Genomic DNA, 16,622 nt, shown 5'->3' with positions numbered 1-16,622 from the left:
GTCAGCAAGGCACCTAAGGACCATGCATGGGCAGGAGAGGAACAAGTGTAGCGTTAGGTCCTGACCAGCGGAGCTTGTGTCAATTCTCAAGATGAGATTTAGCTCTTGAGGCAAGTGCATGAGCCATAGACACTTGTACATCAATGCCTCACAAGAAGATGGTTTCGGTACATCACTGCTCTCCCACGAGAACATACAGAGGTACCGGAAGGAGTCTCTCGAGACTACTAACAGGTTGGTTGTCCTGTGCCTCGATGAACTCTTCTTTTTCCTAGCAGAGGGCAGCTCCTCAGCAGAGGAAGAAGAAGGTGCAAGAACAGACGAAGCAAGAAAAGCAAAGCAACCATGCTTCTTCACCGAAGTCATGATATTCTGGCTGCAGGCAACGTGACCTTGTCTGCGGCAACAAACAAGGACGAGTCGAGAGGTTTCATGTCAAAACTCTACTCTGCTGGCAGGCCGAGGAGACTTTTGACATCTACCTCAATTATGGTGTAGGACAGCTTTGAGCGAGAGGCAGAGGGGTATTGCCTTTGCTGATGGAAGGTAATAATCCTGCCTTACTCAAGGGACTCCCTGAGGAAAAAACAGTGGTTCTCTTTTTCTTACTTCCTCCGAAAGACTCGGACTTAGGGGACAAGAGCGTATAGAAGGCTTTGCCCCTGTAGGATGGATGAAGGAGCTTGAGTACTTCTCAGGCATCAGCTTTGGCACTGCCAAGACTGACTGAGGAATCTTTTTTCAACTTTTTATACCTCTTCTTTGCAAATGTAGTCCACTGCACAGGAGACCACTCTCTACACTAGAACATGGGGAATCCTGCAAACAGTCATGCTCTTTGCAAAAACTATACATTTGATGAGGGTCAACTTCCTGTTTGCTCATGTACTGGCCACATCCTTGACTGGGCTTACCAAGGCACAACCACATGTTTGCTTATGGAGTCAACATCATCAACAAGCAAACATACTGCAGTCATCCTGGAAAGAAAAAGCATAACAGCATAAATCCACTAAGTATGATGCCAAGAAGTGTGTGTACAGAAAGGCAGCTGAAGTCAAAGTGAATATAAATATTACCTGTCGAGTGGATGGGCTAGTTAGCCTGCTGTGTTTACACAGTTGAAAGCCAGCTTCACTGATGTCATACTTCTAATAAAGGTCAAAGGTTTGTAATACATATCAGAACAAACGATACGTAATACCCTCATTGAGCACAAGATTATTACCTTTATCCAACACCACCCATTGTCAACTATTGATATTTAGAAAATCTGCCATCCACCCTTAACAAAGAGATTTCCTTCTATTTACATATCAATGATAATTGCTGAGTATAAGTACTTGAAGTTTATTAAATTTCAATGATCAATATCAGTAGTAAAATACAGATACAATATATAGTTCATGATGTGAAAATAAATACGATAGCTATTTACATATGGATATAATGGCTTTTCACTACTGAATACAGTATACTCAAATAAATATCTACAAGAAAAAATCCCCTCTATGGCTTACCTGCAATTATGCCATCCATCTGCTGCAAAGCAGCCTCCAGCATCTTGGAAGCCTCACCATTTGTATGCACTTGACTGTACATTTCCAGGAAACCCTTTTTTTATTTTATTTTCATAAAACCAACTCAGGACATTCTGAAAAATAAAAATGACAAATTTGTAAATAATTTGTATTTTTTATAGCATACATACCTGGAGCTATTTATAGGGGTGGTACTTTTGGCGAAGCTGAAAGATGAGCCATGATAATTTCAGTGAGGGATAACTACCTCAACCGCTAGTGAGTGGGTGGGGGGTGGGGGTAGCCCAGCTACCCCGCTCACTCACACAACTGGGCTGAACAGCAACTTCTGCCTTCTGGCAAGACTTCTTGGGGACAGGGTAATGGGCCAATTTGCATGAATAGCTCCAGGTTTGTATGCTAGGAAAAATACAAATTACTTATAAATTTGTCATTTGTTCCTGCGCAAATACAAACCCTTCGCTGTTTATAGGGGTGACTTACTCTTAGGAGGGAGGAAGTCCTCACCAACTGGCCTTAGTCATAACCCAGGGTTCTCACTACCTCAATATATGATCGATTGTAGTAGGAACCTTACACTCGCTAAAATGAAGTACCGAAATTAGTGTATGCACTACTAGCGGCCTGCAGAAGTGTGCCTTAGTGAAACTAGCAATGTGTCTTGTCTTTAAAGTAGGAACCTGATACATGGGTATGAGAGTTCTTCTAGACTTACTCAATACTCTTCCTTGAAGAGGTATTGGGAATGCAAAAAAGTGTTATACCTATACTCAGGATGCACAAGGGAAATGAGTCTTACCAGCAGAGAGGTGAGGTCAGCTGTGTTGAGGACTGTGGTGCTGTTTTCCCCAGGAGAGAAGATGAAAGGAAGAAAGGAGCCAGTCATTCCTACTCACTCACCCTATAATAACCCGGGTAACCTCAGCCCTCAACCCTCTGCTACTTGTCCAGCAAGGAACTCGAGGTGTTTAGACCACTTGTAATGCAGCCACCATAGGACAAATGGAAAATGTATCCATGTTCCTGTGGGTTTTGTCTTGCAGGTGGTGGGCGGTGAAGTTAATCAGACAATTCCACACGCCTGCTTGTAGTACCTATGCCACAGAGTACTGTAGCTCTTTTAAAACACCAGGGACTTTGCAATGCTCCTGACGTTTAGAGCTCTGGGTCGTTTGAAAGGAGGAGGATCTGGATTAAGGGTGAAATGAATTACTTTCCAAATCCAAGAGGAAATGGTATTCCTCGTGACCCTACTCTTGACCTCCCCCATGCTAATAAACAGTGCTGGTACACAGGGGGTGGGGGGGAGAGCTTCTGCTGTTCTTTTCAGGTAGCACCTCAAGACTCCTGACTGGGCAAAGTACCAGTTGGTCTGGATATTTGGTAACAGAACGAAGACTCTCTATCCAGAATGGGACAAACCTAGGGTCTAGTTCACTCGAATTTTTAGTCTTAGCAATAAACTCAGGGGAATAGTTGAGAATTACTTCTCCCCACCTAGATTGGGAGACATCAGAAGATAAACCATATAGTTCACTAAATCTCTTGGCTGAGGCCAAAGCAAGTAGGAATACCGTCTTCCACGTGAGGTGGCGATCTGTTGCCTGGCATAATGGTTCATAAGGAGGGCCCGAACCACGGTCCATGTAGGAGGTCTAAGCTCCAACTGGGGGCAAATAAACTCGTAACTCCATATGAGTAAGGAAAGTTCCAACGAGGAGGGAATATCAACTTATTTCAGTTTAAAGTCGAGACTCAAGGCTGAGTAGTAACCTTTGACTGCTGAAACCAAGAGAAGCATTTCTTCCCAAAGGTATACTAGGAACTCCACTATATTTGGGACAGTGGCATCAAGGGGAGAGATACCCCTTCCATGACACCAAACATAGATAACTGACCACTTCGCTTGGTAGACTGAAGCTGCAGAGCGTCTATGGTGTCCAGCCATCCTTCTTGCAAATCATTGCGAAAAGCCTCTCTGTGTGAGAAGGTGCTGGACAGTCTACAGGCGTGAAGTCGAAGCTAAGCTATGGCTTTGTGGTAGATGTTGGCATGTGACTATTTGAGTAGATTGTGTTGTGGAGGGACTTCTCGGGATCTCTGTGAGGAGTTACAAAAGGTACGGCAACTATTCTACATGATATCATAGCGGAGTCATCTGTAAGTTTTCACTTACTAGGACCTGGTTGAGGACTTTTCTCATCAGACAGAACAGGGGGAACGCGTACACCTCCACGTTCCCACACTGATGTTGGATTGCATCTAGCCAAAGGGTCTGAGGATCCAGAACTGAGGAGCAGTATAACGGAAGCCTGAAGTTCAGGGCCGTTGCAAACAGATCCAGTCGGGGAATCCCACAAAATCAGGACTTTGCTGGTTACTAGATGATTCAAAGACCACTCGGAGCCCACTATCTGAGTCACTCTGCTCAGATTGTCTGTTAGCACATTCCACTTGCCAGGAATGAAGCGAGCTGATAGGGTCACCAAGTTGTCTTCTGCCCATCTGAGTATCTCTACTGCTAGATGGCACAGCGGTTGCGAAAAGGTAATGCCTAGCTTGTTTAAGTAACCAACTACCATGGTATTGTCGCTCATCAGTATCACGGAGTACCCCGCCTGGTGGGACTGCTGGAGGGCAAGAAAGGCTGCCCTCATCTCTAAAAGATTTATGTGCTGATATCTTTCGGATTTGGTCCATTGGCCGGAGATGTTGTGGTGCAGCATGTGGGCCCCCACCCTTCTTTTGATGCATCTGAAAAGAGCATCAATTCCAGGGGAGGAACGACATCGACCCCTTTGCAGAGGTTTAGGTTTGCCAGCCACCATCTGCAGTTCGTCCGTTCCTCTTGTCGTGTGCGGACTAGACAATCACTGGAGTCGGTAGATTGATTCCATTGGGATTGTAGATGCCAAAGGAGGGATCTCTTCCTGAGGCGACTGTTGGGAACTAAACGGGATAGAGATGAGAGGTGACTGAGCAGGCGCAGCCACCTCTGTACTAGAAGCTCCTCTTGTCTGAAGAAGGGCTGTGTTACCTTCCTTCGCCTCTGAATCCTTTCGTCTGACGAAAATGCTTTGTGCCTTAAGGTGTCTAGTTACATGCCAAGTTATACCAGTTCCTGAGAGGGAGATAGATGAGACTTCTTGAGGTATACCATGATCCCCAGATCCTGGCAAAACCTTAGAAGCTCATCTCTGTGGCGAGGAAGGGTTGCCTCCGAGTCTGCCAGAATGAGCCAGTCGTCCAGGTATCTTAGGAGATGGATGCTGATTTTGTGGGCTCATGAAGACATGAGAGTGAACACTTTCCTGAATACCCGAGGTGCTGTGGATAGACCGATACACAGCACCTTGAACTGCTAATACTTCTGGTTTAGCATGAATCTTAGATACTTTACTTCCTGGAAGACGAATGGATCGAGATCTGGAAGTTTGCGTCCTTTAAGTCTAGAGTGCACATGAAGTCTGCGGTCTTACTGCTTGTATGACCGTGTCGGCTGTCTCCATCCTGAATGGTGTTTGTTCCACAAACCTGTTCAAGGCAGAGAGATCGATGACTGGTCTCCAGCCTTCAGATGCCTTTCTCACAAGAAAAAGTTGACTGTAAAATCCCGGGGACCCGTCGAGGACCTCTTGGAGAGCACCCATCTCCAACATGGTCTGGACTTTTTCCTGAAAGGCTAACTCTTGTGCGGATCCCTTCGCATAGGAGTTTGATGGAAGTGACACTCAAGTCAGCGGAGGGAGCGAGAGTAAACGGGAAGCGATACCCTGAGTGAATCACCTTGATTGTCCACGATTCGGCCTCATAATGAAGCCATCTCTGCTTGCGGCTCTGCAAGTATACCCCCAACAGGTAGTCATATGGAAGGACTGCCCGTCCCAGCGAGGTCGGCCACAGCCATACTCGCTCTTCCCCCTACCTCCACAGTAGGAAATTTTGCCTCGAAAGGTCTGCTTAAACACCCTGGTACCCTGCTGTTTGGGGTCTATAGCCCCTTTGTCGGCAGTTTAGCAGCTGGTCTCTGCTGTGGCGGAGCAGGATAAAGCCTTGATGTGAAGACCTTTTGGATAACAGAGTCATGATTGGACTTTCTCCATTTCTGAGCCACCCGCTTGACGTCTTCAGGATTAAACAGGGAGCTTCCCTCTAAAAGAGAGCTCCTGAGCCTCGCCACATAAGCCTGAGGGAGCTGCCAATGGAACTTCCTTATGAAAGCGTTCCTCCTCTTCAAAACAGTGTTGGCCCAAAGGTTTACCATACGATGAGAGAGGAACTTGATTGCCGGACAATAGGAAAGTCTCCATATACTTTCTAGTGGACTTCAGAGAACAGTCCTAAGACCAGACCAGTTGTCCCACAGATCCCAACCAAAACTTAAGCCACGAAATAGCCTGCATGGTGTACTTGGCATCTTTTTATTGATTGAGGATATAGGAGGTAAAAAACGAGACTGGTAATCCTGTTAATTACTCAAAGGGCGTGACCTTTGAGAGTTCCTCTATAGTGGTCAAGAGGCAGCCTTGTGGAAAGGCTACCTGAGGGTCTCATAGTACCTCCTCTGCAACACAAAAGGTGGCAGGAGGTGTATAGAACAGTTGTTAGAACGAAGGGAGGAAGACAAACCGGTAGCCTGAGACATCCACTTCTGCTTGGCACTCCTCAACCCCTTTGACCAGGGTAGAGCTGCACTGGACCTCAGGGGTCTCCGGATACCATAAAACTGGTCGAGGACCGTATCCTTACCTACAAGAGGGGCTGTCATTGGCTCTGGCAGACCATTGATGGTAAGAATTCCAGACGGACAATACCTGCAAGAAAAAATGTTCAGACTCCTTTCGTTCATCCTACGTCATCTTAGGGGGCAGCTGGCAAAACGTTGTGGTCAAAATCGTTTTGCTTATCCACTTTCGAGCTCTCACACATAGAAGCCCGGAGTGGGTCAAGGTCGTCATCAGGATAACCAGAGGACAGGGCAATCCCCCCGTGAAAGTGTTCAACTCCCTTTGCCTCTCAGGTCAAGGTGAGGGAGGTCTGGCCGAGAATTTGGGGATACAGTAGTATACAAATCCTTCGGCTCTCTGCACTGGGGCAAAAGTTCCTCCATCAGCTTAGGTCCAACGGTCTCCGCTGATCTGTGGGGGAAATGGGACTCTGCAAGAGGAACCACGTCGCACTGTATTGAAAGGGGTGCTTCCCTTAGCACTACCTCGAAAGGGGTAAGGCAGAACGAGTCTGTATATGACATTGTCCTGTCTTTATTAGGAGATGGTCATATTCTCTTCATTCTCCCTTTGGATTTGGCTGTGGAAACTTAAAGCAATCTCTTCCCTAAATTCTTTTGCACGGAGATGGGTTTCTCTGTGCCTGGAGGCTCCGCCGGGGCGGAGTCCTCTGAACTACCTCTGGGGTCAGCAGGAGGAGAGAAGCCTGTGACAAGAGGAAGCAATAGTGGATTCCTGCGAATGCCGCCCTAGGACTGGGACTTGCTACATTATGTTAAATAATGCTCGCAGCCATGGGGGGTTGCTGGCTCCCAATATGCTGGGAGGGAGGTCCTTGGGGCGGTATCAATCCCTTGGCTTTGAAACCTCTCCTGGAATCTTAGTAATTTTACCTAGAGGCAAGATTGGCAAAGGCCTTCATTTCGGGGGCACGTGGAACCCAACGAGACTGGAGAGACTGATGAGAGTCTCTCCTGGCGGGAGGTTTGCCCTGGGCTGGGAAACCTTCTGCAGCCAAAAGGGGTGAAGGAATCTCGTCCAACAACAAAGAGAACACCGACATGGGGCGAGACAGGTCTTGCGAGGATGGATGATTACGAGAACCAGCTCTATCACGAGACACTGACACGTCACGAGATACTGCTACGTCACGCAACACTGCTACATTGTGCAACACTACCATGTCACGCAACGTTGCTCTCTCATGCGACGCTGGTCTGCCGCGCAACACAGCACAAGACCAAGCATGAGCAAGGGACCGAAAATCAATGGGAGGAGCTACCATGGAACATGATTCAAGGTTGCGTGACCCTAGGGGATCACCATGACGAGAACCCAAAGGAACTACGTTACTGACACCTGATGGGAGATGGAATTCATCAGGAATTGCGTCGCATGAGACTAGAGAGTTCACGCGACGAGGAACATGACAAGAACCTGAAGGTACGACGTCATCGAAACCTGATGGGAGATGGAATTCATCAAGAATCGCGTCGTGTGAGACCCCAGAGTTCAGACGACGAGGAACATGACGAGAACCTGAAGGTGCGACGTCATTGAAACCTGATGGGAGATGGAATTCATCAGGAATCGCGTCGCGTGAGACCCCAGGGTTCACGCGATGAGGACATGACAAGAACCCGAAGGGAACTACATCATCGAAATCTGATGGGAGACGGATTCCTTCAGGAATTGTGTCGCGTGCGACCACTGGGTTCACATGACGAAGTACAAGATTAGAACCCGAAGGAACTACGTTATTGAAACCTGAAGGGAGATGAAATCCCTCAAGAATTGCATCGCATGAGACCACGGGGTTCATGCGACGAGAGTTCGAAGATTCTCTGTTATGTGAAACGGCAGACTCAGCGTAACGGCAATCACGAGAGCCCGAGGGCTCAGCGTAACCAAAGTCATGAGAACTCGAAGGTTCTATAAAACAAGAGACCGAGGACTCCTTGCCACAAGAGCCCGAAGGCTAAGTGTGACTAAGGGTATGAGAGCCCGAAGGCTATGCATAACCCTTGTTGCGAGATCCCAAAGGATTAACGCAACGGTAGACCGAAATCTCCTCGTTATGAGAAACCAAAGTCTCTGCGTGATGGTTGGTACGAGAGCCCAAAGGTTCAGCGTAACCAATGTTGCAAAAACTCGCTAGGTCAACGCAACTGGAACCCGAAGGTTCCATGCCGCGAGACCCCAAAAGGTCAACACGACTGTCACGAGACCCAGAAGAGACATCGTGACTAGAACCCGGAGGTCTGAAGAGGCGTCTCCAGACTGCATGTGGAGGAGCACGTCCCAGATGGAGAGGGGTCAAAAACTCCTCCACCAGACGAACTCCCACATGGGAACATCCCGAAGAGACTACCTGAGGAGAACCACGCTTAAGGCAACGCTCTACCTCCGCCCTTGGAGGAAAAGCATAAGCATATGTTTTCCGCTGTCAGCTAGCAGTTTTCCCTCAGGAAAGAGAACCGTGTTCCCCCAAAGGGGAACACTGCCTTGGACTCTGTTCTGCCACGGCCCCTGTTGGGTAAACAAAGTTCTCGGCGTTGATCTTAGGGATCCAAAAGTCAGATCGACGGGCTGCAGCGCCTGCACCCACAGAAGGAGGATCAACCTCCGCGAATGAGGGAGATGCCCGCCTCCTCTCCGCTCCCAACTGATGGGATTAAAAAAGAACATCCTTTAAAAGGAGACCATCAATGCCAAAGGTTGGCCACAAAGACATAATGTCAGAGATTGAGCAGGCACTCCCTGGGGGAAGGGGCTAAGTGGACTCACTAGGGGAGACAGTGCCCTCACCTTGGCCAAAATGTTGACCTGGAGTAACCAGGCCTACACTGCTACTTTGACGATCCCTGGGAGGAACCGGCGGAGGAGCAGCTTTGGGAAGAAATTGGGGGTAAAAGAAGAAAACAGCAGTTATTTTGACTTCAAGGAAGACCACGAAGGAGAAGAATCATGCTTGGCCTTCTTCTTCTGTTGCCCAAACCTCTCCCACTGTGAGGCAGACCACTATCTACACTCGGTACAAGTGTCATCGCTGGAACACCGCCAGCCCCGGCAAGCTGGACATAGCAGGTGTGGTCCGTCTCTATGGAGGATATGAAGGGACCGTAGGAGCAGCCTTCGGGACCAGGACAAGTATGCATGGGAATCCAAACGGACACACAATTTGCATAGAAAAAAGAAAAAGGTTAATGTCAATGCAAGTAAAAAAAAATACAGGAGAGAACGACAGTGTGTCTGTTCTCTACCGAGCCAGAAAGCAAAGTGGTTGCTCAGACCAGGTGTGTGAGTGAGTGGGGTAGATGCAACCCCCATACCCACCGGCTAACTAGCGGTTGGGGTAGTTATCCCTCAATAAAATTATCATGGGTCATTTTTCAGCTTCGCCGAAAATAATACCCCTATAAATAGCGAAGGGTTTGTATTTATGCAAGAACAAATGAAAAGATAAACAGTGTATCAACTATATAATCTATGTAATGAATGATTTTTTGGGCTCAGGCCATGTCATCCTGATGGAAGGTTCCTTTAAGTAGCTTCCTAGGGTATATTTGACTACAGTGATATTCCCAGAGAATTTAGCTTAAGGTCTCCAGAATTCTAACTCCTGGCGCAAATATCCTTAGTTTCCTTTTAGGATATCGCATAATATCAGGGGACGTATTCTTGACACGCCACATAGCAATCTGCACCCCGCATAGCGTTTACGCTTCAAGGGGAAAAAGTGGCAAAATAAAAGAGGGGTTAATAAGGTTCCCTCCCTCCGTTACTATTTGAGTGCTAAGATGGCGCCACAATCGCCGCCATCTTTATTCCTTTTTCTGTAGCAATCTCGCTCGGTGGTTTTCCCAGTAGCTCTCTCGGTTTTTGGATTTATCATGCAATCTCCAGCTTCTTCTGCCTCTGGAAAGTTGAGTATTTGATCTTTACGTTGTATAAATTTAGCTCTTGCCGTAAAGTAAAAAACTGAATCAAATTAAGTTAATTTTGTGGCAGAGCTATTGCCTGAACCGGAGGCGTCTTCGGCGCTGTCGTTCGTAACGCATGAGTTATTTAGTTAGCCAGAACAACATTCCCAGTATAATAGCATGAATAAATTTAGTTATTTAGTCTACATTGCTAGGAATTAATTATATTATGCCGATAGTATTCACATTAGCTTCGGCGATTTAGGCAGCCGATCTTGAGTACGCTAGGCTTCTAGCCTAGGCATTCTCGTTTACTTTCTTGCATGATATAAGTGTTCCTGGTGTTATTGGAATTAAATGAAGATATTAGGCAATTTATACTTATAAGATCTGTAAGTTTACTTGTGAACGAAGGTTCTGGAGTGGGAGGTGAGACCTTCCGGACTCACCAGTGGTAGCTTATACCCCCCCCCCCCCCCCGCAACCCCCCCAAGCGGCGGCGCGAGCCCTAAACCACGCCCCCTTGGGCGGAGTTACCAGGGACGAGCGGGTTGACTCGGCAATGGAAGTCACATTTTTGAAGTTGTAATAGAACGAAAAATAACACAGAAGTGGTTGAGCTTACCTTGGTTGTGCAAGTTATGAAGGAATTACTGTGAAGGTGCAAATTGTTGGACATAAAGGTCTTTTTACTAGTAAATTCAATCTTCTTGTGCTCTCTTGGTTGATATGAATATTGAAAGATTCCAGTTAGTTTGTTTTCTGTGGAATAATAGTGATTGTATGTGTGTGTTCTTGTATATAACCTACTCTGTTGAATTATGAAGTTGTTAGAATATTCCCTCCTAAGTACATGGTCTCCTCGGCTCACGGGGGAAGGGTTGGAGGGTGACCCAGACCTTGAGTCCGGAAGGTCTCACCTCCCACTCCAGAACCTTCGTTCACAAGTAAACTTACAGTTCTGGAGCGGGAGGTCTCAACCTTCCGGACTCACCAGTGGTAGCTAGGCAGATGCTTCAGGGGGCTTGAAGGGGCGTCTGGAGGAACCTCGAAAGGAACCTCGAGACTTCGGCCGAAAGGTCGTAGATTGCCTTTCAAACACTGGGGTGAACACTGGTGACTGAGTCGCCAGCGTTTGGGGCACCAGTTGGAAGGTGGTGGGTGGTTGTGCCACCGTCTGGGACACCGTGGCCATGGGAAGCTGTTACTGCTGTTTAGGCCGAGAGGGAACTTTAGGTCGTTTTGGTCTATTCTTCGGCTGGGGACCCTCGTCAGCTGAAGATTTTCTTTTAAAGGACAAGCCCCATTTAGACAGAAGGTTTCTATTCTCAGTGGCGGCTTTGTCCACGACCTCTTTGACCACTTCACTTGGGAAGAGGTCTTTTCCCCAGATGTTAGAAGCTATCAGCTTCCTGGGTTCGTGTCTCACCACAGCCGAGGCGAAAACGAACTCTCTGCAAGCCCTTCGGGCTTTAATAAAGTTGTACAGGTCTTTGGTTACTGTCGCCAAATGGGATTTGGTGAAGACCATGTACATGTCTGGGGTATCTGGAATGCTTGCCATTGTCTCCAGGCCAGTCTGCAGAGACAAGGAAGCAGCAAGACGTTCTTTTGTCTCCTGTTCCCTACGCAGGAGAAAGTCTGACAGCTTCGGGAGGTCTTCGCCGAACTGTCGTCCGGCAATATCTGCCTCTAACTTCCCAACTGTGAAGGTGCTGTGCACATCCTTCTAGTCCGCATCGTCTGATGGGAAGGCAAGGGAGAAGGGTCTACACTCTTCCAGTGTAGGGCACGGTTTCCCTGCCTCAACTGAATTAAGCCCTTTGTCCATAAAGGGAAAGGCACGTTTGGGGTCAGCAATGAAGGACGGGTGCTTCTTGCTGAGAGCCGGCACCTTAGAGCTAGTAAAGGCCCTCTCCTTTAAGGTGGTGGTATATAAGGCCTGAGCCTTAGAGAGTTCAAGGACAATAGTTTCCTTCGGCTCTGTCTCCTCTATGGATGCAGGTTCCGTCTTAAGACGGACATAGCAATCCGGGTAGGCCCCTTTGCTGGGCCAGAACTCAATTTCCTCCACTGGGACAGTGCCCAGTTTTTCTGAGAGGAAGATCTTCCCCCCCGACATGGGCATGTGCTCTGCATACCTCCAGGGGTTAACGTCAGAGAAGGCGGGGAGATCCTTAACGTTTAGCTTCTTCGGGGCCAAACGTGTTGCAACTAGCTGATGCATTTCTGTCCGAAGAGAGGCCTTCTTCTCGGACGATTTCTTTTGAATGTCCTGCACCATGGACAACGAGTGCAACGTACTCGTGATAGAATCTAGTTGGGGTGCAATGGAAGAGGTCGAAGGCACCGGCTCATTCACTGTGGCCGATGATACCGAAATTGTTTCGGCACTCTTGACTTCTGTCTCCGGTGGAACGTCATCCGCCTGATCCAATTCCTCCACTAGGAGATTGTTCTCAGTCTCCTCTGAGACAACTGACATGTTGTCCTTTAATTGGATGCTCTCTAAGGCATCCGAAACTTCAGATTCAACCGGAATCTGAACCAGGGGGATCTCAGGTTGAGCCTGGGGAATAACTGCATCCGAAGATGCCCTAGGGAAAAGACAAGCCCTCATCTTTTCATTAGGAAGGTATGGGCCAGAGGTGTTCTTCTGGAAGCCCCTAACCCATTTTCGCAGCATTTCCCTTGCTGCGTCCCTTGACTCAGTGGACTTTTGATCGTCAAAAGCCTCTCTTACCAGTTTTTCACAAACGGTACATACCTGCGGGTCCCGGTACTTGAGATCCCCCTTGGTGACTGCGCAGCGAGCATGGGCCCTGCACATGTCGTGGCCGTAGAAGTTCTTACTACGGACCCTGCAAAAACTGTTCCCGCACTTGGGATGCTCCTCCTGTAAAGATAGAAAAGCATATAAGTATTCGGTGAAATTCTCAGATTTCAGCATACATAATATTGATAATATTAGCTTGGATAGGGTAAGCTAGAGATAGGAAAGACACCTACATGTGTTTCCTGTCCAGCCAATTGCTATGACCTCCTCCAATATTGAAGTAGAATTCTTAGGAATTCTTAGGGGAAGATGATATCCTTTGATAAAAAGTGTCTTCTTGACACAATCTTCCAGTTTCAATATTGGGGATTAAGGACAATAATGGATAAGAACCATTAATGGAAGAGAGAATCACTCTCTTAAATGTGATGGTCTCACAATAGGCTGCCCATGAAGCACCTTGTAGGTTGGAAAAACTTTGGGCTACAGCACTGACTGTTGGTAACAAGTTGCCAGTCCTGTCAGGCCTGTCGGGCCTGCCGGCGTCTGCCAGGCAAGCCGGCACCTGCCGGCCTATTCTGGGCTATTGAAGGCAATTACTGTCTTCATAAAAAGGGGTGGCAGGCCGCCGGCAACGGCTCTGCCGGCCGGCAGCCGAGGATCCTTCCATCAAGTAGGACCTGGCAGCAGCCGGCGGCAGATGACCAGGTATGGGTCGCCGGCAACTCAGCAGCCGGCAGCCGGGCCCTGAATGTCTATTGTCTTTGGGTTGTCGATCAATGACGTTCACAGTAAGCGGCGGCAGGGTAACTACTGGCCGGCAGACAATTGACATGGCCCAGTAATGAAAGTAAGAGAGAAAGAGAGGATGGAGGAAGACAAGGGCTCAGCCTTGCCGGCCTGCATCCAGAATGAGGGTTCAAGTGGAAGGGGGAATTAAATTCAGGCTTCCACCAAGCCATATCCCAGTCATAAGGGCTATGGAAGGCAGTCCAAGGGAGGACTGAAGAACACTCTAAAGAATATGAGGGTAACCGCCGGCAGCCGGCGAACCTCAGGCCAGTCCTACAATAACCCTTAGGGTCAATGTAGAACGACGGCCAGGAGGGTGTTGGTTCATTCAACACGAAAGAGATAGAGGGGAGGGGGTAGGTGTCCTACAGGTAAGGTAATGCCCGAAGGCACTACTTAACCTAAGGGATTCTGGTCTCATGGAGTAACCTCAGGTAGGAGTAATCATTTCCCCAGGTTGGGTTAGTCAAGTGAGAGAGTGTCCGTAGGATACCATCTCACAAGAGAACAAAATCTCGTGCCAGAGATCTTAGGCAGTGAAGAAGTCATTTCTTCGGTCTAAGGTCTACCAGCACAGGACCGTCTGCTAGGCCAAGGAAGGGGGAATTGTCATACAAAACCCCCAAGTATGGTCTAGGGAGGTCTAGCCTCCTGTAAGAGCAGCTTAACCTGACATGGGAAATCATTTCGCCAAGACAGGAAAATGCCTAACACAGACTTATACTCTGATGTCCCATTCTAAACTCAAAACCGGCTCAGTGGTTAGGAGAAAGAAAACGGAACGTCTCAGTAAAACTTTGCCAGAACTCGGTTCACAGCAAAGAAAACTGAGAATAGCCTAGGCTAATCAGAGGGAAGGGGATTGCTCTTAAATCTCCTAGGAGATAGTATCGACTTAAAAGGTATAGGAGGTGTCAGTCTCCCCTTAAAAGGCAATACAAGAGCAATGGGGACATGTATGAAAGTATACTAAAGCCCCTAGGCTAGTAGCCTAGGAGCATTGAGAATCGTTCACCGAAACTCTCTGTATACTATCTTGGAAGAAGAAAGCATAATAAAGTAATATCATAAATGTGTAAAATATTGCCTGTGCTTCAATAAAACTTTACCAGGAAGGTTATATCATGCATGAAGTGTGTAGGTGCCTAGGCTAGGAAGCCTAGCACTCGTGTGGCTCGAAATAATTAGCCAAATCCACGACAACAATGACATAATATAAGAATCCCTAGCTAAAAATCTGAATAGCTAAAGTTATTAAGCGAATAATGCCGGGAAAGGGTCGTTCTAGCACTTAAGGGACTTACCCACACTGTGGAATAAGCCCCTTAGCCCAGAAGGGACCGGTGCCCGTTGTAAATGGGGTGTGATGGCGCCCACTGCGCATCTGCGTCCAGGAACGGAGATGAAGACTAGAAGGTCTGGCAGGAGTAGAGCAGCTGCAACGGTCGGTACTCGTCGAGGAGGGTCCTCTGCAGAGAACGTTGAATGAAGATGAAGACGACCTCGGACAGACGCAACACCCTCCGACCTCCGAAGAGGAGTCTCTGATCGTGAACTCCCCCGAGGCGAAGAGTCACTGGCAGGAAAGACCGTTGGCATCAGCTGTCCCCGAAGGGAACTGAGCCCTCAGCAACAACAGCAACAACAGCAGGAGGAGTCCTCCGAAGAGGAGTCTCAGTGGTGAACTCCCCCCCCCCCCCCGGGGGAGAAGCACTCGCAGGAGAGACCGTAGGGCTCAACTGCCCCCCGAAGGGGACTGAGCCTTCAGCAACAACAGCAGACGGAGTCCTCCGAAGAGGAGTCTCTGTGGTGAACTCCCCCCTGGGGGAGAAGCACTCGCAGGAGAGACTGTAGGGCTCAGCTGCCCCCCGAAGGAGAGTGAGCCTTCAGCAACAACTGCAGACGGAGTCCTCTGAAGAGGAGTCTCTCTGGTGAACTCCCCCCCCCGGGGGAGAAGCACTCGCAGGAGAGACCGTAGGGCTCAGATGCCCCCCCAAGGGGACTGAGCCAACAGCAACAACAGCAGAAGAGTCCTCAGAAGAGGAGTCTCTATGAGTGTCCTCCCTCGCGAACGAGAGAGGAACACTTCGTAGAAGAGACGGGTCAGCAAGTGACCTAAAAAGAGCAATCCTCCGAAGAGGGGCTCCTGCAGTTGCTCAGCCCCTTGAGTGTAGCTGCAGGTGCGACCGCTCAGCACCAAGAGCATAGTCGCACGAATTTCATGGTCCGAGCTTGCAACCGCTCAGCCCGTTGAGGAAGGTTACAAAAACGGTCGCTCAGCACCAAGAGCATAACCGCCGGAGGACCAGGAACAAAAATAAGGTAAGAGGAGTTCCCCCCGAAGGGAAAAACTCAAGCCTGGACAGGGAACCTTCCCTCGGAAGGGAAGTTACCCACCCGCCTCCTGAGAGTTCTAAGATGAACTGAAGAGCTGTCAGTCGTCACGGGAGCACTTCCAGGGGAAGGAGACACGCCCCTGACGAAGTTCTATAGGGGAGGCAGCAACAGCTGACTCCCCAGGCCCCAACAAGACAGCTCGCTTCGTTGTCACATTACACAAACGAAAACTAGACCGTTGACTGTGAAAAAATAAAAAGTAATTAGTTAACATTAATTTCCCCGGGAAGACTCCGAAGAGGAATCCTGAGGGAAAAGAACACAAGACTTACACAACAGGCACGTGCCCTCAACTCCACTTACAATCACGGAAGGAGAGCTGTAACAAACATGACAAATTCGTAGATAATTTGTATTTTTCCTAATTATACAAACCTTAGCTATTTACATGGGGTGATTACTTCGGCGCAGCCGATGACGAGCCATAAAGTTTTAACGAGGGTTTCCTACCCCACCGCTAGTTAGC

The 16,622-nt window shown here is 48.3% G+C and overlaps 1 protein-coding gene across 2 annotated transcripts in view; it reads right to left on the bottom strand.

The window, feature by feature from the left end:
- Window positions 1–16,622, bottom strand: part of LOC137626927 (liprin-beta-1-like) — a 378,890-nt gene that overhangs the window by 336,639 nt on the left and 25,629 nt on the right. For both annotated transcript variants that reach the window (XM_068357915.1, XM_068357922.1), the window contains exon 2: window positions 1,521–1,654. In XM_068357915.1, coding sequence (XP_068214016.1) covers window positions 1,521–1,602 — 82 coding nt within the window. In that variant the 5' untranslated portion in view covers window positions 1,603–1,654. The remainder of the gene's footprint in view (window positions 1–1,520; window positions 1,655–16,622) is intronic.

The sequence above is a fragment of the Palaemon carinicauda genome, chromosome 2, assembly GCF_036898095.1.
Source record: "Palaemon carinicauda isolate YSFRI2023 chromosome 2, ASM3689809v2, whole genome shotgun sequence".
NCBI classification, from domain to species: Eukaryota; Metazoa; Arthropoda; class Malacostraca; order Decapoda; family Palaemonidae; genus Palaemon; species Palaemon carinicauda.
This window is presented reverse-complemented; position numbering and strand designations above follow the sequence as displayed.